Genomic DNA, 26,698 nt, shown 5'->3' on the forward strand with positions numbered 1-26,698 from the left:
TGCGCAGGGTCCATGGTGCACAGAGTCCGGAGCTGCACCCACACTGCCTGCTGAGCCGACCCAGGCGCCGGGAGGGGGGCGCGGGCAGCGACCCCGGGGGGCCGTCCATGCCCCGGGCGCGGCCGCGCCCCCTTCCCCTGCAGCCAGGCGCCCCCGTCGCCGGGCGCCGTCCAGGGCCGCGGGCCTGTCCGGGAGCCCCTTCGGGGCGTCACCCCGGCGGCCCTGTCGAGGCCACCATGTGACGCGGCGCCGCTACCTGGTGCGACCGAGGGGCGGCGCCCAGCTGCCTCCTGTCCATGCTCCTGGACCCCGGCCCGGAGTAGGCCAAGCATGAGGCCGCCGCCCGACGGCCGGGGGCTGCGGGCCGGAGCCGCGCTGTCGCCCGCGCTGCTGCTGCTGCTGCTGCTCCTGCTCCTGCCACAGCCACCGCCGCTGCTGGGGCGCTTGTGGGCCGCGGGCACGCCCGCACCGTCGGCGCCCGGGGCTCGAGAGGACCGCGGGCCCGGTGCGGGCCGCGTGAAGCGCGGCTGGGTGTGGAACCAGTTCTTCGTGGTGGAGGAGTACACGGGCACCGAGCCCCTGTACGTGGGCAAGGTAAAGTGCCCCGCCCTGGAAACCTGGGACACCCACTGGTAGATGGAAGGGACCCCAGATGCCCTCCCTCCCAGCCCCCCACCCCGCCCCGCCCTGACCCTCCTTCCAGTTTGCCCCCTTCCCATTTGTATCTTAGAGAAGGGGGGCAGGGGGTCGGGGGCGGTCCAAGTCATCTTAGAGGCAGGCGCATCTGAAACCCAAACAAGCTTGTGAATCTGAGCATGTCACACACTCACTCTCCCCTCCCTCCTGACAATTCTTCAACGGCTCCCACGCAGTTGGTCAAGCCAATTCCACCCCACTGCCTACAAAGAGCTGGCTCACCCCCATCCCCGGCCCTGCCCCCACCTCATCTCTACCACCAGCCCTCCTGGTCATCCCTCCTGACACCACACCCTGCCCTATATCACTTTCTCCCCTGAAACTGCCCCTTTGGTGGTTCACCCCTGGCTCACACTCAATGGCCAACCCCTTCCTCCCTGGCCGCAGCTGCAGGCGAGGACCCATCTCTATGATCAGCCCTCTGAGATTCCTGCATCTTCCTTCCTAACACTTAATTATGTTTACTTGTTTCGCTCCCAATGAATGGATGCCTAGCCTGATAGCCTGTGTCTGCTTTGCTTATGATTCAGTCCTCCAGTGCCTTAGCACAGCCGGGGCTTTCTGGGCTCATAAAGAATCCCAGTCTCAGACACTCACAGGGGCGGTTCTAGAAGGTCGCTCTGAGTCAGGGTTGACTCCGTGTCAGTGAGTTTGAACACAGACATGGCACAATGGAGGAGCGACGGTTAAACTCAGCTCTAAGCGAAAGCTCTATGTCAAACCCACCTGGCCCACAGGAGAAAAGATCTGGTGAAACTCTTTGGGGGTCATTTATGCTGTGTCCTTTGGAACCACTATAGGCTGAAATCGATTCAGCTGCACATTGCAGGCACAGACATGGCTCACAGCTGCTTGCTGGATTAATGAGTGAATGGATGAATGAATGAATGCAAGCCACTTTTTAGACTCTCTGAGTCTATGCTGTTTAAGCTGGCTGTTTAATCTTACTCCCTGTGAGTAAGAGGAGCTGGGAAGAACTTTTATTCACTTAGGGCAATCCCTAAGCCCCTGGTATGGCTCAGGCATGACCCCAGGAAATACAAGTAAGATCCAGCCTTTGCCATTTGGGGGCCTCCCAGAGTGAAGTATACCCCAGTGTATCAAAAACCTTGCATGACAGCACCTGGCCCGGGATAGGCATTCAATAAATGGTTATCTGTCGGATGACTTCATGGAAGGTGAAATGCCTGAACAGGGTTTTGATGTATAAGTAGGCATTTGGGGTTTTGATGTATGAGTAGGAGTTTATCAGGTGGATGGGGAAGAAGGCATAGCATTGAAAGAATCAGGCTTGCAAGAAGTTGGGGTGTTGGAGTGGGTGCTTTTAGGGTATAAAAGTGGGTGGTCTCCAGGGACAGTTCCCTGGCACATCTGTATTTAAACCTGTGGGTTTGTCTAGACTGGCTCTGTTCTAGAGAAAGTCCTTTCCAGTCCTGGGCTACCTTTTCCTCTCCATATGAGGCTGGAGTGGATCCTCTCACCGGAGGCAAGCAAGGATTGGCAAGTAGAGTCCAGAAAGGTTCGAGGCTTTGCTCAGGATTGCCCAGAAACCTAGTGGCAGAACCTGAGATGGCTGAGTCCCTGCCCAAGCACTGGGATGACAGGGCTGGCAGGAGTGGGGAAGGGGATCAGGAAGGAGAAACTGGAGCCTGCCAGGTGTGAGGTGATGTAGTTAAGGATGAGGTCGCTCAGAGAGCTGACTTTGCCACCCCACGCATGAGTTCAAGGCCCGAGGCTGTCACTCCTCAGCTACGTGACTTTGAACAAGCTGCTTCTCTTCTCGGAGCCTCAGTCTCCTCATCTGTGAAAAGCGGACTGGGGGGCTCACGTCCTGGGCTTATTGAGAGAACTCTAGGAGAAAACTGAGTGTGTAAGTGTTCAGCCTGCCTGTTGCATGGTTTTGCTTTTGTCTTATTTTTCAATTATTCTCATAAAAAGCACGTGAACTTCAGACCATTATTGTTGATTCTGACTCAGGGTGACTGGGTGACAGAGGAGAACTGTAAGCTGATCACCAGGTCTTTGGAAATGATCGTTCCCCTTGGTAGAGAGGAATGTGAGGTTTTCAAGGGCAAGGTCATCGAGGGGTCAGGGGACTGCCAGGATTTGAACTTGTTGTGAGGTGGTGTTTTTAGTCCCCAATAAGAAGAGACTAGTCGTGGCCGAAGGAGTCCTGGTGGCATCGTGGATTATGTGTTGGGCTATTCACCACAAGGTCAGCAGTTCGAACTCACCAGCCACTTCGAGGGAGAAAGATGACCAGACTTTCTCCTCCTGTAGTGAGTTATGATCTTAGAAACCCACAGGGCGTTTCTACGCTGTCCTTTAATGCATCAACTCAAGGGCAGGGAGTTTAGCTTGGCTGGAGCCCTGGCCTGATTTTCCAAACCTCTCTGAGCCCTCTGGGTCCAGGAGAAGGAATGGGGCTCATGAAAATCCAGAGACGGGGCCAAAATGTCAGCGGCAGTTGCCTGGGCCACAGCAGCCTGCGGTGCCCACCACAGCTCCCTCGCTGCCCACACACCGAAAAGATGAGAGGAAACCAGCCGGTGATTCACCGCTGTGGTTTGCATCCACCTAGCAATTGTCATTTCAACCGCAGGAGTCCATCCCTGCCCCCATCTCCTCAAGCCAGTCTGTGGGTGCTCGGAGCCCCCCTCTAAGTTCCCTCTTTGTGAGATGGAGACAGCAAAGCCCCAAGGCAGAGAAGAAAGTGTGCCAAGGGCACATAGCAACACACAGTGGCGGAATCAGGCCAAGAAGCCAAGCTTTCTGGCCCTGGCTCTGTGGCCAGTTCAGTCGACCAGCCCTGCCATGAGCTGCTGCCAGGAGCCGAGTCCCTGGGCTAAGGATTAGACTACTAACTGAAAGGCTGGTGGTTCGCATCCCACCTTCGGTGCCACGGAGGAAAGGCCTGGGGATCTGCTTCCGAAAAGTCACAGCCTGGGACCCAGGGGAGCTCAGTGGTGTCCTGCCGTGTGTGGGCTCCCCATGAGTCAGAATCCAGTCCATGTCCACTGGTTGGGCTTTTGTTATGAGCTAGCACTCTGCCAGGCCCAGGGGCTATCTCTTGTCATGGCCAGTTCTCTCCACCGATCCACGGCCACTCGACGCCTTCCTCTTCCATCCGCACCCAGAACCCCTGCTGGTTGACTCCTAAGTACTTTGCGTGGAGAAGAAGTGCTTATCTATTTGCCAACCCTCACTCAAAGCTCATTTTCTTCTGAAAGGCCAAAGGCGCCACGTGTTGGTAGGCAGGCCGACTCTAGCTAGACCGCTTGGCCTCAAACCCCAACTCTGCAGACGCTTCTCTCTCCAGCTTTGGGCACACTGTGTGACCTTTCTGGGCCTCAGCCTCCTGGTCTGTGGAATGGGGCTGTGGGGGAACACCCACCTCCAAGGGCTGGCATCAGGCGTCCATGAGTTAGCCAGCCCATTCCTAGGACACAGACTAGCTAGCACTCAACCCTGGTTGCATCTCGCCTGGTACCTCCACAAGCTGCCCAGGGCTGAAGGTCAGCGGTTCCAACCCCCCAGCAGCTCTGCTGAAGAAAGACATGACAGTTCCCTTCCATAAACCTCTCCAGCCCAGGAAACCCTACAGGGCAAAACTAACTCAATGGCACAGGGGTTTGGTCTTCCGTTTCTGACCCTGCCCACCCCCTGAAGGGATGTCATCTACATAGAATCTGCTAAGCCCTGCCCCCAGTCCAGCAAGCCACGGGCACCCTGGCATCCTGGTTCCCCCCACTCAGTGGGGGATGTTATCCCTAGCCTACCCCCTGCTCTAAGAATATGAACTGCAGTTCTTACACACCACCTGGCCCCTTCCCAGCTGAGTCCCACGTATATACAAGTATCGTATGCGCATACACACACACACACACACACACCACACACACACACAGAGGCGCTTGCGTTCCTGGCTCTCCATCTTCTGAGAAGAAGGACTTCGCCGCCATGGTTTCTGTTAATTCACTGTCTCCCAGTTCCCCCACCCCAGGGAACCGCTTGGAGCATCCGTCCTTGTCGAATTCCAAAGGTAGCTTAGCAACAGCAGCACCACCAGTGAACCCTGGGCACCCAACGGTAACCCGCTTTACAGACGCCTCCTCCATCACTTACCACCAGGCTCCCGTCGGCACCCACAGGAACGCTGGGCCCCTCCGTGGCCCTCAGGCCCCACACAGAGAGCTCCCTCCCGATCACCCCCACCGCCTGCAGTCGCCCCAGCCCACCTCTTCCCCCTCACCTTCTCACAGCACCCACCCTCCACGCCACCACCCAGCATCTCCATAAGACCCGGGTACTTTGACTAATCCCTTTTCCGAACTGTAATTTCCCCGGAGGCTTCTGTCAGCTGGATGTGGATTTTGTAGGATTTTTAATTTTTTTTAAGGAAAAGATAGAATTATGGGGTCAGCACACTTATGACCAACTCCTGTGGGCGGTGAGATCTATTTTAGATAGACAGAAGGATTAAAGTGGGGAGGAGAGCAGATTTAATTAAGTTGCTAATATTTAGAGGAAATTGATGAACTCCCGGTGTACTAGTAGCTCATGCCTGAACAGACCCTCATTCGGGGGCGGCTTCTTATTTGATTTGCTTTCCGTTTAAATTCTGGACTTGTTTTATTTGCGTAGCCGCGTTGTCCGTTTAATTGCCTTTAATAAGGAAAACGTACCTCTGCTCCCATTTAATTTTGATTTAATTAGGAGGAAGTAATGAATGGCCTCATAAATCCCATTTCTCAGGCTCCTGGGATGGGAAGCCGTCACTCTTATGTCTTCTGTGTTGTTTATGATTGCCTGCTGGGTGGGGTGTTTCTCTGGGGATGCCCAGAGCCCAGTAGATGCCCAGCAAAGAGCCTGGGCTGGGGATTCAGGCCTTGGCGCTGCTTCTGATTGGCTGTGTGGCTACAGGTAGGCTTTGAACCCTCTCTGGCCTCGATCTGCCAGCCTGTACAACGGGGCGAGAATAATGGCTGATTTTTGTGGGATTCCAAGACGTCAGTGAGAGGGGTCTGGAACTGGGCCTGCCTAGCCTCTCACCTCCATTGTGCAGGCCCCGTGGTCCTCAGAGTTAACCGTGGGGCTGGCTCCTCTGGAAAGGCCAGGAAGAGGGGCGCGGGACTGTCCCCCTTCAATGTGTTTGGGGCTCTGCCTTGTGCTGCTGCTGCTGCCTTATGCTCGCTCCTCACACTGTCACACGCTCACACGTTCATGCACACTTCCACCCACGCAATTACGTGCACACACATACACACTCCCACCCCGATGCCCTTTCCTCTGCAGTTGCTGTCCCCAAGGCCAGGGAAGCTCGGGGACAAATTGCAGTCTGCTCAGGCCCCTGCAGCCCCTGATAGCTGGGGGTCGGGTGGGCAACAGGGGGGCATCCCAGGGAAGTGCGTAGCATGGGCCGGGACACAGAAACAGCCCAGCACCAGGAGCCGTCACTTCAGCCAGATGGGAAGGCCTTCACGAGGGCTGCCTGGAGGAGAAGGCAGGCCAAGTCTGAAAGACCAGAAGGTACTGGGTGATGCCGCTGCACCTCCCATGGGCCCACATTCCAGTCAGGAGATTGGGGGGGGGTGTTCACCCCTCCCCCTCCTTAGACTAGGCTTGGAATTGTGGGGTGGGGGAGGGGGTGATCCCAGTTGAGCACCTAGTGCATGCCAGGAGCACCACATGTTATCTAGTGCACCTTCGTGGGCAATGAGTAAGCAGTTACCTGTCCTATTTATAGATGAGCCAACTGAGGGGCAGGCAAGGGTAGGGCTTGGCCAGACCCATGCAGCAAAGCTGAGTCTGCCCTCCCCCCACCCGGGCTCCAACTCCAAAGCCACCACTGCCTGATGGGTGGTTTGTAGTCCTTTCCCAAAGGATAAGGCAGAGGCTCTGGGAGCAGAGGTCCGTGGGTAGAGGCCTCTCTACAACTGTCTACTTGGCCCCTTCCTCTCTAACCAGAAGCATAGTACACAGATGAACCCAGTTCCCAGAGGCCCCAGTGGCACAGTGGGCTGGGCATTGGATGCTAAGCCAAGGTCAGCAGTTCAAACCCATCAGCTCTGAAGGAGAAAAATGAGGCTGTCTGCTCTCATAAAGAGTTACAGACTCTGCAACCCGAAGGACCAGGTCTACTCTGTCCGGTAGGGTCCCTGTGACTAAATGGCAATGAGCTCATGCAGGGGCTGAGGGACCAGCATTTCAGAGTCCAAAAGATCAGACTTTGCCTCCGTCTCTTCTCCTGGAAATAGTGGATGAGTTACCTGCGTCCCGTGGTTCAGTTACATCCCCGTGGACGGCATTGCACAGGGCTGACACATAGCAGGCACCCACCAGTGGGGCCTCCTGCCTCCACACACAGCCAAGTGGCTTGAGAATGGACAACACGCGTGCACACACACATGCACACACATGGAGTCAGAACCCCCTGCTCCCAGCTCTTCCATCCAACCCCAGAGAGCAGCCTCTGGGCCCAGCATGAGCTCCTGGTGCCCTTCAGAGGAGAGTATGGATGACATCACCCGGGTACCACTCCCCCCTTCCCGCCCCTCACTCTGAAGTCATCCCTGCCCAGGGCTGTGGGGCCAGGAAAAGCCCCAGGAGACAGAAAATGGAGGAAACTAGCCCGACTGAGGGTCCTGACAAGCTGTGTTCACCTCGCTTCTCACTACTACTTCTGTCCTAAAGTAGACAGGTGTGTGCCACACCTGGGCCAGGTCAGGTCGGCCTGCCTCCCCAGGTGAGAAAGGCAGTTCGGGTCAAAAGCGCTTAGCTTTTCCTGTTTAGCAAGTTGGCTGGCTGGATAGCTGGCATCCCTTTTGGGGGGCTCAGTCTTCTCACTGGAGAAATGGGGGGCTGTTTTGTGATGAAGGCAATAAGCAGCCGAGCCCTTTCTGCCGAGCCGTTACTTCAGTGTACTTCTCACAGTGCCTGCCCACAGCCAATCGGACTGGGAGGCGGGCAGAGGCACCCAAGGAAGCGCGGAGCCACCCTGGCCCAGCCCCGGGCAGAGGTAGAGGAGACGCATAAACAGCCAACAGGAGAGATAGTTCTCGTCCCTGGCCTGGCCGATGATTCAGGGCCTACATCCTGAGATAATTTTATTGGGGGCATTAAACTGAGTTATGAGGTTTTTACTATCCAGCCACTTATGAGAAATCTATTAACAGTAACTGGACAGGAAGAAGGCTTCTCTGTGGAGCCCGGGACGGGCTTTAATTGGGGCAATCTATAACAGGACGGGGACCCGGAAAGGTTCCACCAGACGCCTCCATTTACTCCCCGCAATTTCTGCTGAGAATCAGCAGACTCGCCAAAAAGAGAGAGATGCCCATTAATCGGCTAATGAAATATGAAAATGTTTATGGGCCATTCAATCTTCCAAATGGCACTTCTATAATCCACCTTTCAGACACCAAGTTCCACCAGCAGAATTTATACCCGGGCTCCTCTTGCGTGGCAGGGGGGTGGGCTTCCAGTCCCCCAAAGTGACGGCTTCGTCGCCACCTGTTCCCATGCCGAGCAGGGTCAGGGTGCACAGAGCTCTAAACCCCCAGAGCCTTTGGAGATTGTTGTGCTCAGGGTCCCTCCTTCCGGCAGCTTAGGGAGGAACATGGACCCGCTCAAGGTCAGCGGCATCATCGAAGGAGTTTCTCCTGCTCAGGACACTGGAGGAGGCAGACTGGGGCATCCTGTTTGGGGGAGCAGCCTCTGGCTGGGCCTTGCCCAAGAGATCTGGGAGCAGTGTGAGCGGTCTGCATCTGGCGTCTCTGAGCACCTGGATTCAATCCCAGTTATCTATTGCTCACATTTAGTAATAATCTAATAACAACCAGGATCGTTCCATTTATTTGAATACTTACGATGTCTCTGGCAGGGCTGATTTTTCAGCCAGGCCATTGGCACGAATGACGCTGCTGGTTAAGGCAATGAAACCCCTCCCTCCCTGTGGTACACGGTCCACTCCTCTCTCTCGCCCTAACACCAAGCTCCCTGGGTCTCCAGGACCCAGCAAAGGATGCCTGCCTGACCCAGCAGGGGCCTGGCTGCAGTGCCTCCCACGGTCAGTGCCCTGGCCACACACTGAGGTTCAGTGTTTAAAATGTCACCTGCAGCCAGGCAGGCGCCAAAGACTTCATGTGGACTTGAGTTCCATTTGAATTCCATTCCACCTGGAGGAGGACGAGGAGGAGGATGAGGAGGAGTTCTGTGTTACAGATGTGGTGACAGAGGTCCAGAGAGACCCACTGATATGTGCAGACACCCAGGATATGGCATGGAAGCCAAGGCTAGCCCAGGACACGATCCACCTTCATGGGCAACTCCTCCCTGGCTTCTTGCAATTGGCCCTCCCACAACCGACCCCAAGTTTATGGTCCCCAATTTCCTCACTCTCGCCATATTTTGAAGGAATTCCCACCATCCATATTTGTTGTATTTAGTGAGTTGTTGGCCATGTGCTCAGCAAAGCCAAGCCAGCACAAGCATGTCTGCCTGGACAACACACTAACACTGGTCCTGCTCTCCCCGTCATACCTCCCCAGCCCCATAAACTCATGGTCCCACGTGCCAGTCTCCTCTTCCCATTTCCTGTTGTCCAATCCATCCCTTAGAGATACATCTTAAGACCCCAATACTTGAGGGAGGCAGGTTGCACTAGTTAAGTTGAACTGTTAAGTTTCATGAAGACTTTGGGGGACATTTGGGTTGAGGGTTTCAAGATAATCACAAGGGTTTCTGGGGTTCATTCAGTCTCAATGACTCCAGAAAGTCTGGATTCTGTGAAAATTGCCAAGTCTGTTCTGCACATTCCCCCGTGGATAGAATCTTTAAATGTTCAATAGTGGTAGTTGGCACCACCCAGTTCTGGTCTCCTGGCACAGTGTTTTCTGGTTTGGGTTTTTTTTAAGGTGTCCTGAAGTACACAGGTGTGTGAAAAGGTGAACACCGGGCCTGGTCCCTGGTAGATGATCCTCCCGTCTGCATTCCCACCCTCCTCTCTCCAGCCCTAGTACATTGCTAACCACAAGATTAACTGTTCGAAACCACTAGCCACTCCGAGGGAGAAAGATAAGGCTTTCAACTCCCGTAAAGAGTCACAATCTTGGAAACTCCTGGGGCAGTTTCACCCTGACCTATGGGGTCACTCTGAGTCGGAATCGACTCAATAGCAGTGCATTTCCTCCCTTCTGCTCCTGCTATGCACCAAGCCCCGAGCCTGGCTCTCCATCTGCCCACGATGAGGAGGAGGCCAGCCCTGCACCCCAGGGACTCCGCACATAGGGAGGGATGGACCCGGGAGTGAGAAGGCAGTCCACCAACCAGACGCTGGGGAGCTTATTCCAACCACCCACTCCCAGTTGTCATGGAAACGACTCTGATTCAGAGAGGCCATACTGGAGCAGAAGCAGGCTGCCAGAGCTTTCTTCCAAGGGCCTCTGAAGGGACTCGGGCATCCCACCGGGGTGTCAGTTGTGCCCATTACCCTCCTAAGTTTCTGGTTGCCACCCTTGGGACACAGACCAGCCCCACTGGGCAAAGTAGAACTGTCCCTTGAGTGTTCCAGGCTGTTGTTCTCATGGGAGGGAACCTGGTGGCGCTGCGGGTTAGGTGTTGGGCTGATCACTGCCAGGTTGGTGGTTCAAACCAACCAGCCGATCTGCGGTACATCCCATCCAGATGCACAGTCTTGGAAACCTGATGTTGCTCTGAACCAGAATCGGCTTGATGGCAGAGGGTTTGGGAATCTTCAAATCACCAGGTCTTTTGCCTGAGGCACCACTGGGGGGTCCAAACCACCAGCCTTTGGGTTGGCAGTGCAGTGCTTAACCGCCGTGCCACCAGGGATCATGAACGGCTTGTTAGGAATGCAAAACCAACTAACCCCCAAACACCTCAGCCCCTACCTACCCCAGAGCCAGGGAGGAAGAAGGCATTTCAACAAGCTCCCGGAGGCTTCACAGGCACTGCAAAGGTGGAAGGTCTGGTGGCTGCAGCATGGCGAGCGGAACCAGAGAGCGACCGCGTGATGCTCACAGATCTTGATTGGGCAGCGGGGATAGAATAGAGAGGAATCCTGAAAAGCTTCCTGGAAGAGGTGGCATTGAGCCTCGCCTTGCAGGATGAGTAGTGTTTCCGTCACTGGCATTGTCTGCTCAGATTCATAGCGTCCCTAAAGGGCAGAGCAGAGCGGCCCCTGTGGATTTCGGTGGCTGTACACCTTTACAAGGGCCAACAGCTTCACCGTTCTCCCATGGAACAGACTGGTGGATTCGAACGACTGATCCTGTGGTTACCAGCCCACCGAGCATGCCACCGCAGGCACCACCATCGGCACCACCACGGGGCTCTTGAGAATTCTAAGCGGGGAATCCAAAGCAGTGAATCCTAATGGCTTCCTGTGCTGAGACAGCAGGGTGCCAGGGGCCCCTGGGCTCTGTTGTGAAGGCAGTAGGCAGCCATGAAAGGGTTGCAAGCAGGGGAGGGAACCTAGAATCTTCTTCTTAGGCTGGCTGATCGCTGGGCTGCAGCAGGAAGGCACAGGGAGGCCTGGACACAGGTGGGTGAGACGTGGCTTCCTGGGCCTCAGCATCTTCATCCTGTAAGGCAGGAGTGATCTAGGGAGCAGGGACCAGTGGGAGACTAGAGGAGGCTGAGGAGTCCTGGCCCCGCCTCCATCCCCCGCTTCCCTTGCCCCCCCCTCCCCGCCCCAGATCCACTCGGACTCAGATGAGGGTGACGGCGCCATCAAGTACACCATCTCGGGCGAGGGCGCGGGCACCATCTTCCTGATAGACGAGCTGACGGGCGACATCCACGCCATGGAGCGCCTGGACCGGGAGCAGAAGACCTTCTACACGCTGCGGGCCCAGGCCCGGGATCGAGCCACTGACCGCCTGCTGGAGCCCGAGTCTGAGTTCATCATCAAGGTGCAGGACATCAACGACAGTGAGCCCCGCTTCCTGCACGGCCCCTACATCGGCAGCGTGGCTGAGCTCTCGCCCACAGGTGGGCCAAGGGCAACTGGTTGCCTGGGGTGTGGGTGGGGGGCGGGCCTGAGTGGGAGCCTGCTGGGGTGAGGGAGTAGAATGGTTTCTGGGGGCGGAAGAAGAGGCAGAGGGCACAGGGTGAGTACAAGGGCCCGCTGGCTCGGGCATGCTCCCAGACACCATCACACACACACACACACGCACATAGCTGCACACTGGACAAAGCCACCCTCATGGCCCACGTAGGACATGTCCCACACACAGTCATACACTCAGCATGGTCCTCCACCCCCCCCACACACACACACGGGCACAATTCCACAGCCAGACAAAGCTACATCTGTATGGGCTCAGTCTTACAGATGGACATGACCCCCACAAAAGCAAGATCCCCTCAGGCACAGCCCTCCACCCACAGCTCACATGCACCCACCCTCACAGCCCCAGCCACACACATACGTTGGCAGATATGAACACCATACACACAATTACATCACCACAATCAGCTCGCCTCTCCACCTCTGCCCACACACTGACACATCAGCCAGAGGTCACACTGGGCGCACCCTGACACAGTCCCCCCACCCCGCTCCAAACTGGTGTCTGGCTTGGCACAGCCAAGCTCCTGCCCACCCTGGAACTTACCTACCACACAGCAGCCACAGGACCACAGTGGAGACAGGACCAGACTGCACAGCCAGGCAGAGCCCCACACCTGCCACATGAAACACCTCACAGGAAACTGCCCCCGTGGAGACACCCACTCACAGTGCTCCCACAGACACTGCCTCGGCTGGCTCCAGCAGCCTTCGGCCTCAAGCTTCTTTCTCTGCCCACGATGAGACCACCGCACACCAAGACCACAGCACGGGCATAAACACCCACCCACTCATACACACAACACATACATCCACACTCATACACACACTCACGCACATACACACACTCACACATATATCCACACACTCTCACACATATACACACTCACACACATACACACATACATCCACACACATCCACACACACATATACCCACACATGCACATATTCCCACACGCATACACTTACATGCACACACACTCACATACATATACACATGTATCCACACACACTCACACATACACATATTCACACTCACACACTCACACACATACACACATGTATCCACACATTCACACATACACATACTCACACTCACACACATACTTACACATACACACAACCAGCTACTAGAAGACCTCAGGCTCAGCCAGACTCAGAAACTCACATCCACTCCATTGAGAGAATGAGACTTAGGGTCAGTGAGCCTGCTGCTTCCCACTGTGGGGCCCCAGACGTCCAACCAGCCGCGACCCCACCTTGCTGGGCTCCCAGGGTGCCAGTGGAAGCAGCTGGTAAAGGCTGAGAGGTGCAAGGCCCCAGTTCCCATCTCCTTCCCCAGCCAGGAGTCGTGCGCTCGCCAGGAGCTCTCTCTCCAAGCCTCAGCACTGGCTGTCAGAGACCCGGGGTGCTTGGGTTGTTGGGGGGGGCACTGGGCTCCAGTGCCCTAAGATTATCCAAAGTGGCAGAATGGTGGGCAATGAGCAGGAAGCAGTGATGGGCAAGGAGGGCCCAAGAGAGTGGTGGGCACACAGAGAAGGGCGGCGGGGGAAGCCAATGAGGGGCCAGGCCAGTGTACATGCACACACGGTAGTGCACAAGTGTCTGTGCCCACACGGGCAGGTGTGCAGCTGTGTTCTCCACGTGTACAGATGCACCCACACCAGCCTGCCAGGTGTCCGCGTTCCCACACATGCAGCTGTGCGCAGCGGGGCTAGACAAGTGGCGCTTTAAGGCTGTGCGCACAGTGACACGCTGTGAGTTCGGTGGTGTGTCCGTTCATCCGTGTGACAAGCATTTGTTGAGAATTGTCTCTGTGCTGAGCATGGCTCCAGGCACTGGGGACAGAGCAGTCCCCAGACAGCTTGCTCGCTCCGGTGGAAAGCCCACTCTGGGTGGGGAGACAGTATAGAGATCGGTCCCGGTGGGCTTTGCTTGAGGAGGTGACCTTGGAAGAAAGACCTGAAGGACGTGAAGGCCCCAGGAGTGGGGGGCAGGGCGCGTCTCGGGGGCCCAGTAGCTGGGGAGGTGGAGAGGTGACCAGAGCACAGCCCTGCAGAGGAGGGGCGTGAATAAACAGCCTCAGTTTTCAGATCCCACGCTGTTCTGGAAAGAGTAGAGTGGCCTGGGGAGGGGCGGCTCATGGAGAGGCTAGCGTGACGGTGGGGGACCACCAGGAAGACCTGTGGAGGATGGGAAGTGGGCAGTGGTGAACTATATATATGTGTGTGTGTGTTGACAGGTGGGACTGAAAGCCTTTGCTGCTGGAAAGTCGGGTGTGAGAGGAGAATCCAGGATGACTATTGTGATGTTGACCAGAGTCCTTACCGAGATGGAATTTCCATTTAGGGAGACGGGGAACCGTGGGCAGAGCTAAACTGGGACTGTAAGGAAAATCCAGAGCGTGGTTTCCGACCCCCTGAAGTCGGAAACAGCCAGCAACAAAGCCAGGATCTTGAAAGAGGTCGTTAAATATCTAGGTCCGGGCCAGAGGACTGGCTGGGGAAGGGAAGTTTGGACGCTGTTAGTGTCAGGCACGGACGAATGTTCCGAGCCCAACAAGAACTGAGAGACCGAGGTGGCAAGTGGAGCAACTGAGGCTGGGGGTGGGGTGGGAGAGCGGTGACTCGTCCAAGGTCACGCAGCAAATCAAAGGCAGTGCCAGCCTAGTATCCCTCATCCGCTGACTCTGGATGCAGTCCAAGAAGATACAGACCCGTCTCCAGCACTGCGTCCAATGCTGACCTGCATGGGAAAGAGGCCAGAGGAGGGCCCTGGGAGGCTGTGTCCAGGGCTGGCGGGAAGCAAGTCGCCTGGGAAAGGTTTGAGCAAGGAAGAGCGGGGGGCAGACTTACCCTCTGCCCGGCTGGGAATGAATGGGGCTGGGGGTATTCAACACTATGCAGCCTCCTGGACCCACAGTGGGACCTGGTTCTGATGTTGGCTCCAAGAGGGGCACAGGAGCTGAAAAGGTGGGACACTGAGGCCCCCAGAGAAAGCCACAGTCCCATAGCACGCTCCCTGACTGAGCAGCAACTAGCCGGCCCAGGCTCTTGTTTGATCCTTGTTTCATCGCTGCCCTCCACCCACTCCCAGAACTGGAGGCAGAGCCAGTCTCCACCCCCACCCTCACCCCCAAATCCTGCCCCCCCCCCCAAGCCCACCTAACTCTCACACGCCAGTCAGGGAAAGACACAATTAGGACACGCGGGGAGCCTGGGAAGGGGTGCGGCCAAGGCAGAAATTAAATTAGTTTATTTCATTTGAGCAACTTTTTGAAGGGAAAGCAAATCCGACATCAGGGCACTTGCCGATATTTGGCGGCTTTGAAAATCGGTCACAATTACCCAGCCTCCTGATCCGAGATGGGGGGGCGGGCCCAACAAGCAGCACCAGGCCTGGGCAGCTCTGAGATCAGAGGGAGCAGGGACGCAGCTCAGGACATGAAAGGCAGCAGAGCTCACAAATTAAACCACTCACAGCTTAAAAGGGACAAGGAGAGTGCCGGGGGCCTCTGATGAGCCACGCTTCAGCGGGGTGGGGGCGCGGGGGGCGGGGGGACAGAGGCATGCCAGCCAGGCTGAGCCAGAGCAAGTGCGGGGAGCAGTACTCTCACTGACACCCCAGAGCTCTGGCTCTCCCTGGGGGACCTTGGGCAAGCCCCCACCCCTCTCTGGAAGGCAGCTTCCCTTCAGAGCATGGAAGGGTCTCCTGCTCCTTATTAAGCACCTACTGAGTTCCTTGCTGAGGGAGCCACATGGGAGTGCAGAGCGAGAGGGGTCCCCCAGGAAGAGGCACGCACACGGACTGAGGGACTTCAAAGCCCCTGGTACAACACGCCAGTGCCCGAAGTGGCATGTGACAGGGAGGACATGATATTGAGAAAGAGCCCTTCGAGGTTGCCTGGTCAAAGAAGGCCCCTCTTTCTAAGGCAGTGGTGCGCAACCTTCCTCAGGCCGTGACCCTCAAACACAGTTCCTCGTGTGGTGGTGGCCCCCCCCAACATTAACATTCTTTTCGTTGCTACTTCATCACTGTCGTTTTGCTACTGTAATGAACCGGGCGACCCCTGTGAAAGGGTCATTTGACCCCCCAAAGGGGTCACGACCCACAGGTTGAGAACTGCTGTTCTAAGGGGGCATTCGAAGGAAGGTCCACAGGAATGGAGGGGGAGAACTACGAAGATCTCTCAGTCAGTGGTTTTCAAGCGTTATTGTGCTTATCAGGACACGGTTTGCTGGAATCCATCCTGGAATTTGGGATTCGGTACGTCTGGGTAGGTACTTGAGAGTTCTCATTGCTAACGTGTTCCTGGAGGCTGGCACTGCTGCCTGTCTGGAGACCACACTTCGAAGACCATTAAGCCAGAAGGGTGTTCCAGGCAGGGGCCTGCCCCTGCAAGTGCAAAGGCCCTGGGGCAGCATGTGTTTGTGCTCAAAGACTAACTAGGGGGCCATAGGATGGCGGTGGGGGGGACAGGGGTCTTGTGAGGTCAGGAGAGTTCCTGGAGGCTGGATCACAGAGGGCCTGGTGGTCTTTGAAGTTTCCAGTTGTGCTCCGAGTGAGGATGGATGGTTTGCTGGCTGCCATGTTGAAAATGGACGACCCCAGCAGAGGCAGGGCTTGGCTTGATGTAAGAAAACCAGTGAGGACCCCATTGCCATTGGTCAGGCAAGAAGTGAGCGTAACTGGGGCCAGAGCAGGAGGTGAGAAAAGATCTGGAGTTCTGGGTGTCCTTGTTGATGGAGTCTAGTCAGTTGGTGAGGAAATGGGTGTGGGGAAGGAGAGAGAGAAGAGGAGCCGTGAGCTATGGTTGCCGAGAGCGGGGTATCCTGGGAAGAGCGGGTTTGTAGCACACCATTACAAATTCCGTCATGGACATTGGAAGATGGAGACAGCGGCTGGAAATGCACGTGGAGATGCGGAAGGAAATCATTTGTGTGAGTGAATGTGGAGGTCGGGAGAGAGATCAAGCCTAGAGACACAGCCCCGGAAGTCACTGGGAGAGAGAGTTCACCACAGGAAGTGAGTTTGGACAGAGACGAGTTAGATCTCTTGATGCTGGGGGACCAGGCCCCTCATCAAAGATGTCACAGTCTGACTAGTGGGCAGTGAGATCCCACGGGGCTCCCACCTCCAGGTTCTACTTTGCCCTGCTCTGTGCACCAGAACCTCCCCTTGGCACTGTGGGGATACAGGGACGGGAAGTTCAGTTGGGTGCGCATGCATCACCCACTCCTTTATTCTGGGCACTGCAGAGTGCAATGTGAAGTAATTGAATGAAACACATAACTGTTTATTAGCACCCGTTCTGTACAAGGCAGACCTCCGGTGTACTTGGCTTTGGAAGGTTACAAAGATGAGTCACCCACTTAGCAGACAGCTAGTTGGACCAGCTGGATACATGGTCCCCACACAGGGGTAGAAATAGAGAAAGAAATTCTTGTTGTTAGCTGCTGTCAGGTCAGCTCCAGACCCCAAGCAAGCCTGTGCCCAGCAGCAAGCAGTGCTGGCTGACGCTGGGTCATCTTCACCGTCGGTTGCAGATCAGAGCCTGGTGCTCCTGAAGGGTTTCACTGGGTGTTTTTCAGAAGTTGATCACCAGGGCTTTCTTCCTCATCTTAGTCTGGGAGCTCTGCTGAAACCCATTCGGCATTCAAGGAACATGGAAACCACCGCTGGCAGAGGGGTGGGTAACTGGATATGAGGTGCATTGTCTAGAAATTGAACCCAGGAGCAAGGATATAAACCCACTGCCGTCAAGGCGATTCCAACCCTTAGCCGTGCCACTGGGTGAAGCAGAACTGCCCCAGCGGGTTTCCAAACCTGTAAGTCGTTATGCGAGCAGACAGCCTCATCTTGCTCTCTTGGAGCAACTTGTGTGTTTGAACCACTGACTTTATAACTAACCGTCCAAGGCTCACCCGACAGCACCACCAGGACGCCATAGATCAATACACAGCTGCTTTCAATTCGGCAAACAGGACTAGGACCTACTATGTGCGTGGAAAGGAGCCCTGTCAGGTCAGTGTTGGGCAGCTAATGGCAGTGCAAACCCATGGGCCACATTGAGGGAGAAAGTTGAGGTGATTTGTTTCTATAAATATTTACAGCCTGAGAAACCATTCGTAGGGTCACAATAAATGGGAATCAGCTCAAGGACAGTGGGCACATTTTGTTTGTTGTATACGTGGCCCTTTGCTAAGTACGTGGGGGGTCCGAAGATGAACAAGGCCCAACCCTGACCTCCATCCAAATGGTACCAGATCAGCTTCATCTCTGATCAGATGGTAGTGACTGCGGAGCTGCGTCAGATCCAGCCAGAGAGAATGCCGCAATCAATTAGTGATGTCTGCTGTGAGCAAAAGGAGGGGAGGTGGCACATGGACACTGCAGAGTTTGGCATTGCTGGGCTCCAGGGCTGAGGCTCAGCAGACTGCAGAAATGGGCAGTGGCCCTGCCGCAGCCACTTTGCCATGTGTCCCACTTGCTCACTCTGTGAGCAGCATCTTTAATAGACAGAAAAAGACTGTTTTGTAGTGCCGCCTGCACTTCTTGGGACATTCACTAAAATAATAGCTATCAGCCAACACTACTTTCCGAGCTATTTCCCTTTATTCTCACAATCCTGGGGAATAAGCGGGGCAGGTAACGCTGGCCCCGTTTTACCCATGAGGAAATAAATGCAATGAGAGATGAAACGAGTTGCCGGCGGGTCCACAGGAAGAACAGGAGCCGGAACCAGTCCTAGTCCCAGTCCCAGGAAGCTGAGCTCACATGACTTGACACTGCCCGCTCTGCCTCCATGGGGGGGGGGGCGCGGGGGGGCAGGAGGGAGGTCTAAGTCATGACCGTGTTTCGCTGGCGCAGGACTTAGCAGCTTGCCAAACACTTTCTCATCCCGATCTCATTCCATCCTCCCAGGAGGGCCCAATGTCGACACCTTCATTTTCTAGCTGGAGAAACTGAGGCTCAAAGAGGCCAAGGGGAATACAATTTGTAGTAGGCAGACATCCCCAACATTGGCACTTGGGACAGGGCGGAGGGCAGAACAGAATAGGGAAGGAAGGAGGGGGTGTACTCCCATAGGGCCTCCTTAGGGACAGGCAGCAACCAGCCGGGAGCCTGCAATTGTCCCGACTTCAGCCAGAGAGAGAGACTCAGCAGCCCTCGGGCCCAAGCCAGGAATCAATCGCTGGCCTCTGTAGAGACAACTTCTAAAGATGTTTTTAATTAAAGTCCAGGAAGATCTATATGTGCAATATCTCCTCGCCTAGCAACAGCACAGGCTCTCGCCGCCCAGCTAGGGGGAGCAGGACAGGAAGCTTCTGGTGAGGAAAGGTGGCGGTGGGGAGTAGAGGCCCTGACCTGCTGGAGAGGGCTCCTCAGCCTGGGCAGAGAGGAGGGGATCCACGCTGCTCTCGGTCTTGGCCTCCGGTCACTCCTCCAGCAAACAGAAGCACTGCCCGAGGCCACGTCCCGTGTCCTCGTGCCTCCTGTGGAGTGCCTACTATGTGCTCCTTATGGTTGGGTGACTAAATGAAACAGAATTGTAAGCAAAAAAAAAAAAAAACCAGCAGAGAGATGCTGCTGCCGACATGGAGCGAGGCCACCAGACCGCTTCATCCAGGGCCCCAGCTGAGTACTGACGGGACCAAAGCGCCCTGGGGTGGGTGAAGAATGAGAGAGGGAGTGGAGGGCCTTCTCTGGCGACTGGAGAAGGAAGTGTGCAGTGCAGGGCTCCCCCATCCCATCTAGGGTCCCCAACACCAAGGCCTTCCTCACTTCTGGTCCTTCCTCCCCGCTCTCGACTTTCCCCCGGCTTTCTCTCATCTGTCTCAGGCCCATGTCCCTTCTGTATGTCTCCTCCTCTCCCCCTTCTCTCTGAGTGTCTCATGCTGCCCTTGTCACCTCTGTCTCTGTCCTCCCTTCCTTCTCTGTCTGCACATCTCGGTTCTCCCTTCTTTCTCCCTAGCCCTCCACTCCGCTGTCACTGACCCATTTTCTTTCTCCATCTCTCTGCCACCTTCTCTGTCCCTAGTTTCTGGGCCCGCCCCCTCCCCCTCTCGCCTGCGGCCTCCCCCTCCTTCCCAGCCTCTTTCCCGAGTCTCCTGTGCCTCATTCATCTGCATTAGGATGCCCTGGCTGGGCAGCCAGAAGCAGGGTCGAGGCCAGCCCAGTGAGCCAACATTATAAGTGATGATCGAAGAGAGAGCAGGGAGCAGGGGAGAGGGAGTAGGGGGGGACTTGAGAGGAGGCTTGTTTCCTGTGTAATCTGAGCATTCCGGGGGAATCGACAAGTGGTTTTTAATTTTTAATAGAAAGCATTCTGCGCTGTTCTGGCAGCAGCAGGGAGCGGGGCTCGTTTTTTATAAATGTTTGAGAAGCTAAATGTGAGCTAAGGGCTTCCCCAGGCCCAGCAGGGCGGCAGCGGGGAAGTGGGAAGAGGCAGGATGATAATTACAAACATCTTCATAATAATGACACTTGGTCACCCCATTTGAGGACTCTGTTCTTTTCCAGAGTGTTTCATCTCTTCCGTCCCATTAAGGGGTCGCTCACAAGCCAGGGAGACAGGAGGGATAGAACATTCTCTCCATCTCACCGAAGGGGAACGGAGGCCCAGGCAGGCCAGAACTTCCCCCATCCTCCTGGAGAGCAGGTGGTAGGGCTGGAGTGAGGATTTGCAAGCTCTGTCTCTGAGTGCCCCTTGCCACAGCACCCCCACCCCCTGACCTTCTGGTCTGAGGCTCAGTGGCACCTCATTGATGGGAAAGACCAATGGAGAAGAAAGACTTCTGTCACAAGAATCTAGACTCCGATTCAGACTGCACAACAAACCGCCGGGGCTGTGCCACCCCTGGGAAAGTGGACAAGACAAGCCTCCCCTCCTGTTGTTACCCAGGACCCTCTATCAGAGTCATGGGCCAGCCAGAGAGGGCTGAAGAAATGCCCCACTGAGTGCCCGCACATACCCCACTTCCCCAGTCACTGAAGTCCCTCATCACAGAATGGCAGAGTGGACCTCTCTAACCTTACAGGAGAGCTTGAACTGAGTCAGACAGAGGAAAGACTTGGCCTAGCGTACACAATGAGGAAGCAGTGGGATTTGAACCCAAGACTCTCATGCCAGTCCCCTCAGTCTCCATGGAGCTGTGAGGACATCTCTTCTCAGGAGTCTCTGGGGCCTCATCTGACTTTACCTGTGACCTGAATCACCGTTGGTACTTTCTTCTGGATGTCAGTGACAGCAGAGGCACAGGGAGGTGGTGTATGTGTGCGTGTGTGTGACTTGGCAGCTAGACACCCCTGGGCCTGACTCTTTCCCACCACTTACTAATGGCGAGATCCTGGGGAGGTGCGGAACCCCTGTCCCTCTGGGACTCCGTTTCCCCATCAGTCCATTGAGAGGCTGTCTGGCATGGAGCTGCTCGGGATAGAATGCATTTAGGATCACTCCAGGAGCTTCTAAAAATCCTTGTTTCCACCTCCAGAGAGTCCTATTTCATGGTGTCTGGTGTGGAACTCAGCCTGTTTTATTTTAAAGCTCCCAGGAGAGGCTTCTGTGCAGCCAGGTTAGAACCGTTCCTTTCTGGGGATCTCCAAGGTACAGCTTTGCCAGCGTGCACATGCCAGATGGATCCCTGGGCTCTGAGATCCTGTTTGCCAGAGAATCCTTTTCTGGCTAACGCAGACCCTTAACCTCAGCGAGCAAGGGGGCTGAGCATCAGGACTTCGGACAGCGGACTGAGGGAAGGGTCTGCTTTCAGCGTCTCTGCTCAGTTCATCTCTCCCCTCTCGCACCCGCCCCCTTCACTCTCTTGTCCATTCGCTCAGCCCACTGGATTTGGACATCAGACAGACCTGGGTTTGAGTCCCGCCTCTTCTCTTTCCTTGTTAAGCGAACGTGTTGTTTAACTTCAATCAATCCCCATTTCTTCATCTGTGAAGTTAATAAAGCTTCCTTCCAGGTTGTATTATATAAATTTATACAATACAATGAACTTAAAGGGCTCATAATAATAGTGTGAAGTGGTTATGCAGCATAAGTAAGTATCATTACCACTAACTGGAGTGTTAGTGGTGAAGTCTTACCTTCCCTGTGTGGGGGACCCAGTTTCATTCCAAGCCAAAGCACCTCATGCCCAGCCACCCATCCGTCAGTGGAGGGAGGCGTGCGTGTTGCTAAGGTGCTGACCAGGTTTCAGCGGAGCTTGTAGGCTAAGACAGACTAGGGAGAAAGGCCTGACCAACGACAGTCGCAGGAGCCCTGATGGTTGCAGTGGTTGGATCCACTATTGGGGGTGGCTCAGGGCAGGCTTTCCTTCTGCTGTGCGTGGGGTGGCCATGGCAGCTTAACAGCAGCAGCAGCAGCAGCATCACCATTCCTGAAGAACGCTGTGTAATTCATAATGGGGTTCCTTATAAACCTGTCTCTGCTCTCGATGGGCATGGCAGTTTCCTCCACTATAAAATGGGGGGAGATGCAGGGTGCTGTCAGATTGGACTCACTCGTACCCCCTCACGCAAGCCCAGGGCTGAGCCAGGGGTGCGTGAGCCAAGGACATCCCATTCGGTATCCTAGTGGTAGCATGAAAGCAGAGTGCACATACCCCAGAAACCAGCAGATGCTACAAAGCAGGGGCCCCTGCCCCCTGGAGCCAATGACTAAATACATTTCCCAGTACCACTACATCTGTATAGCAGAGAGGGTGTGACAACCAGATGGGAGACTGGACACAATGGGGCAGTTCAGCCTGTGCCTTGCAGCTGCTGACCCTAGGGGAGTGACCACCCCCTGCTCACCCACCCCCTAAACAGCCCTCAGCAGTCACAAGCCTGGCACCTTTTTGTCTGGGGAGCTGCTGACTTGTGGAGAAGGTGGGAGGGGGTCCGGGGCCTGAGGAAGCCATTCCCCCTAGGGCCTGGGGCTCCAGTGGTGAGTCACTGACCCGTCGCTGTCCCCACGTGCCAGCATTAACTGTAACGGCTGCAATAAAGAATCCCGGATTGGGAAAATGATGCCATCATCCCCTCGGGAGTCCCTGGTGTGCAGCCAGGGAGAGAGCTCATGCTCAGCTGTGGCCCTGGGGAGCCCCTCAGCCCGGCACTGTGCCTTGCCCAGGAGGCGAAGGAGACCTGAGGGGGGAGTGAGAGAGGCCCTCTTCCACAGTTGTTACAAGAGCCAGTTTGTATTGAGCACCCACCAGCCTGGGGCTTCATGCGTCTTCCTCTATTTCAGTGCCCCTGGGAGGGAGGCACAAGTGTACCAGGGTGCCCCAGAGTGTCTCCTGAGAGATGGCCCCTGCCACTTGCAGGTATCGAGTCCTTAGCACGAGCCAGGCACTCGGTACTCCACATGGCAGTCTGTCTCGGCGTTTGATAGCGCTGCCGCTCCATTCCCCGAATGAGAAAATTGAAGGAGTGGGGAGGTTGTGACATGTCCAAGGTCAAACTGCTACAGAGGTGTCAGAGCCTTCACTGAGTGTGACGCAGGCCACTGGGCCACCATCCCTGGAGTCACTGTGCCTGCATTGACACCAGCACCCAGAAGGGCTTTGACATCAGGGAGTCCTGGGTTCGAATCTCACCACCCTCTCACTGTGTGCCCTGGGTCAGGTCTTTTCCTCTGTGACCCATTTCTTCACCGGTCGTATATGGGGGTCCCAGTCTGCATTCAAGAAAATGGATGTTAAGTGGCCAGAGAAGCCAGGCATGCAACCTCCATTCGGTAGTGGGCGCCCCCCTCTCTGTGTGGCCAGGAAGCATGGGTGCTGTACCCTGGGCTCTGAGGTGAAGAGCCCTGGGCACCATCATCAGGAGGGAGGGGGGCTTGCCCACTCCTCTTACTGGCTTCCCTGAGCAACTGATAAGGTGGCATGGAGCTGGATCTGCCAGCAGGAGAGGCGCATTGCAGGGCCAGTTTGGGAGGCTTGAGCTTGGCAGGGGGAGGGGTGAAGGGGACCAAGAGAGGGAAATGAGAAATGCAAAAGAGTGAAAAATAAATACATGTGTCTGTCTGGAATGATCGAGGGCCCCAGGCTGGAGGCGGGAGGGGCGGGCGTCGGCTGGGCTCAGCAGAAATGCTGCCATAGCACTTCCAGACGCTCCCTCATTAGCCAGGCAGGGAACGGGCCTCCCCTCCCAGCATGCAGCCTGCAGGCCAGGAGAGCCCAAATCTGCGCCTCACTGGACTCTCCGCCGGCCGAGGCCACCGCTCCACCCAACCCCACCCCAGGAGGACCCTCGGCAGAAGGCATCTCCCTGATGTGGGATGTGAATCGTATCCCCTCACAAAGGTCGTAGCCTAAGCCTCCCCAACCCTCTTCTTTGGTTCTCCACCTCACCCCTCTCCTGAAGAGGTTCAGCTGGACCAGACGCCCTTGCTGGTGCTGCTTCTGACCCCTCCCCCACCCCCATCATGGTCCCCCGTCCAGCTCACGTCCCAAGCCCTGCTTTCGTCAAATTGAACATGATGTCAAATTAGAGCCATCTCTGGGACAGGCCGAGAGAAGCTCCCAGCTTAATGAGGCGGCGTCGAAAATCAATAACTTAATTGCCGCTGTTTGATGGACTTTTATCCAATTTATACTCTCCCCAGCAGTCTACGTGCAGAGCATAAAGAGAAGTGGGGTGGGGGGGCTGTCTGGGCACCCAAGGGGAGGCGCAAAGAGGGCACGGGGCCCACAGCAATCTTCTCCAAGGGAAATTGGAGCTGTCTTCCTCCTGCCCAGGAGCCGGGGGATGGGAACTCTGAGCTGTGAACTTCCAGGGTGCTGTTGGCCCACAGGCAAGGGAGGGGTCTCTTGAGTCAAGTGGGGGGCGGCTAGTTATGTGCTCTCTAAATCAAGTGTCTGGTCGCCAGTCCAGGCTCCCACTCTGACGGTGATGGACATAAGGGGCAGGGTGAAAGTGGTGGTGAAGGCTGGGATCCACCCTGCAGTTGCTTGGGCCCAGGCCAACTTCAGCCACTAGGAAAAAACTAATCAGAAAGCCAGGTGGGGGCCGAGAGAGGGTGGGACCTGCAGGGTGGAGACTGGTAGCAGGTGGGGACTGTGAGGGGCCGGGACTGATGAGGTAGGGATTGAGTGGGAGGTGGGGATTTGCAGGGGTGGAGCTGTGGGGAGGTTTATGTGGAGGGGGCACTGGGAGGGGGTAGGAAATGTGAGGGGTTAGAAACGATGAAGAGGTGGGGGCCATGGGGGCCGGGCACCGTGACTGTGAGGGGCCTGGCTTCCCAGGCTGCCAGCCTGGCTCTCCTCTCCTTGCTTACTTAGGGTGGGGGGACGTGGGAGGCCAAGCACACAATGGCCCCAGGTGACCTTTGTCTCGCTTGGTCCCCCGGGCCCAGGCACGTCGGTGATGCAGGTGTTGGCCTCCGATGCGGATGACCCCACGTACGGCAGCAGCGCTCGACTCGTGTACAGCGTGCTGGACGGCGAGCATCACTTCACTGTGGACCCCAAGACGGGTGAGGAGCTGGAGCTGGGAGCTCCGCCTGGGGTCCCAGGGGCCTATGTAGGGGAGGGGCCTGTGTGGGCGGGGCCAGGGCGGGCCTAGGACCTTGGCGGACATCTGCTCCCCACCTTTCTGACTTGGCCCTCCAGACAGCGCTGGGGAGCAACAGACATGGGCTCTAAGGTGCCTCGCCTGCTTGGGAATGCCCCTCAGTCCGTGGGAGGGGCTGCCAGGCAAGAAGAGGAACGGACAGAGAAGCAGAAAGTGAACGGGGGAGGGGGAGGGGGAGGGTCGGAGGAAAAAAAACCCAAGAGCACCCTGAAGAGACTTCGAAGTCTGCTCTAAGCCGCCCCACGTGTCCTTGGAGTAACTTGCCGTGGTCCTTGAGGGTCATCCGTGTAGCTGGGAGAGGTGCCCGAAAACAACCCAGTGTGGTTTGCGTTGGGGGAGAGGGGGTGCAAGAAAAACCAGTGTCATTTGACTAAAGCACGCCTTTCCAGCGACTTTGAAAGCTCTGTTGGCCTAGCAGTTGTTAAAAACCCAGTGGAACTCATTACAGCAGAGACTTAGAGACTGCTACATGAGCGACTTCTTTCTCATCCCCTCCCCAACACCCCCAAATAGTGAAGCTGCACCCCTCACTGTCCCCCAAGAGGAGAGCGAGGCTCAGTGTGGCACTGCTGAAAGTGACTATCCTGTTCCAGGGGGTGTCCCATGGCCCCTGGGTACAAGAGGGAGGGGCAGAGCCCGACTGTGGCCCGAAATGAGACTTCAGACTCCACTGGGCACGTAGCAGATACCCCCACCGGGGCACTCTGTTTGCCAGGCACAGGGAGGAGGGTGGTTGGGATGCAAAGGTTCCTGGAGACACAGGGCAGTTCTCCTAAGGATGACCGAGATGGCAGAGAAGGGCGCTCCAGGCAGAGGGCACTGCCAGGCACTAAAACAGCATGAGTGTGGGAAGAAGCTGACTGTGCGACTTGTCGGTGAGCCTGGCAGGGGACACGGATGGATTTGGGGGTTTGTCTCTGTTTGCTTTGTGTTGTGTTCTTTCCTCTTTCTCTTTCCTTGCCAAAGCAGGATATTTTGGAACTCATTCAAACACTAAAGAAATGTGGGGGGAAAAAATTTTTAAGCAGAAAATAAAAATGTTTCACACTGCCACCACCCCGGGAGGAAAACCCCAAAGCTAGCCACCTGATGCAGCTATTCTGTGAGATCTTGGTCTTACATGCTTGAAAACGATTCAGCTATTTTTTAATAGCTCATACATCCCAATGTTCACAATTCAAAAGAGTCCAAGAGGATATTTAATGACCGTTCTTAACCCCAACCAAATCCCTCAGCTACCCAGTGTCTGTCCTTAAGGCAACCAATGCAATTTTCCTGCATGTCTTTCCAAAGATATTCTATCCATGTACAAGAAAATAGGTACATGTATTTGTTCAATT

General features: G+C 55.8%; 1 protein-coding gene across 1 annotated transcript in view; it reads left to right on the forward strand.

Moving 5' to 3' along the window:
- The first annotated feature begins 330 nt into the window (after positions 1–330).
- The window catches only part of CDH22 (cadherin 22), a 78,918-nt gene continuing 52,550 nt past the window's right edge, over positions 331–26,698 (forward strand). Inside the window, exons 1-3 of the mRNA XM_075527773.1 lie at positions 331–594; positions 11,415–11,709; positions 25,141–25,260. Of these exons, the coding sequence (XP_075383888.1) occupies positions 331–594; positions 11,415–11,709; positions 25,141–25,260 (679 nt within the window). The remainder of the gene's footprint in view (positions 595–11,414; positions 11,710–25,140; positions 25,261–26,698) is intronic.

This window comes from Tenrec ecaudatus, chromosome 12 (assembly GCF_050624435.1).
Source record: "Tenrec ecaudatus isolate mTenEca1 chromosome 12, mTenEca1.hap1, whole genome shotgun sequence".
Classification (NCBI taxonomy): Eukaryota; Metazoa; Chordata; class Mammalia; order Afrosoricida; family Tenrecidae; genus Tenrec; species Tenrec ecaudatus.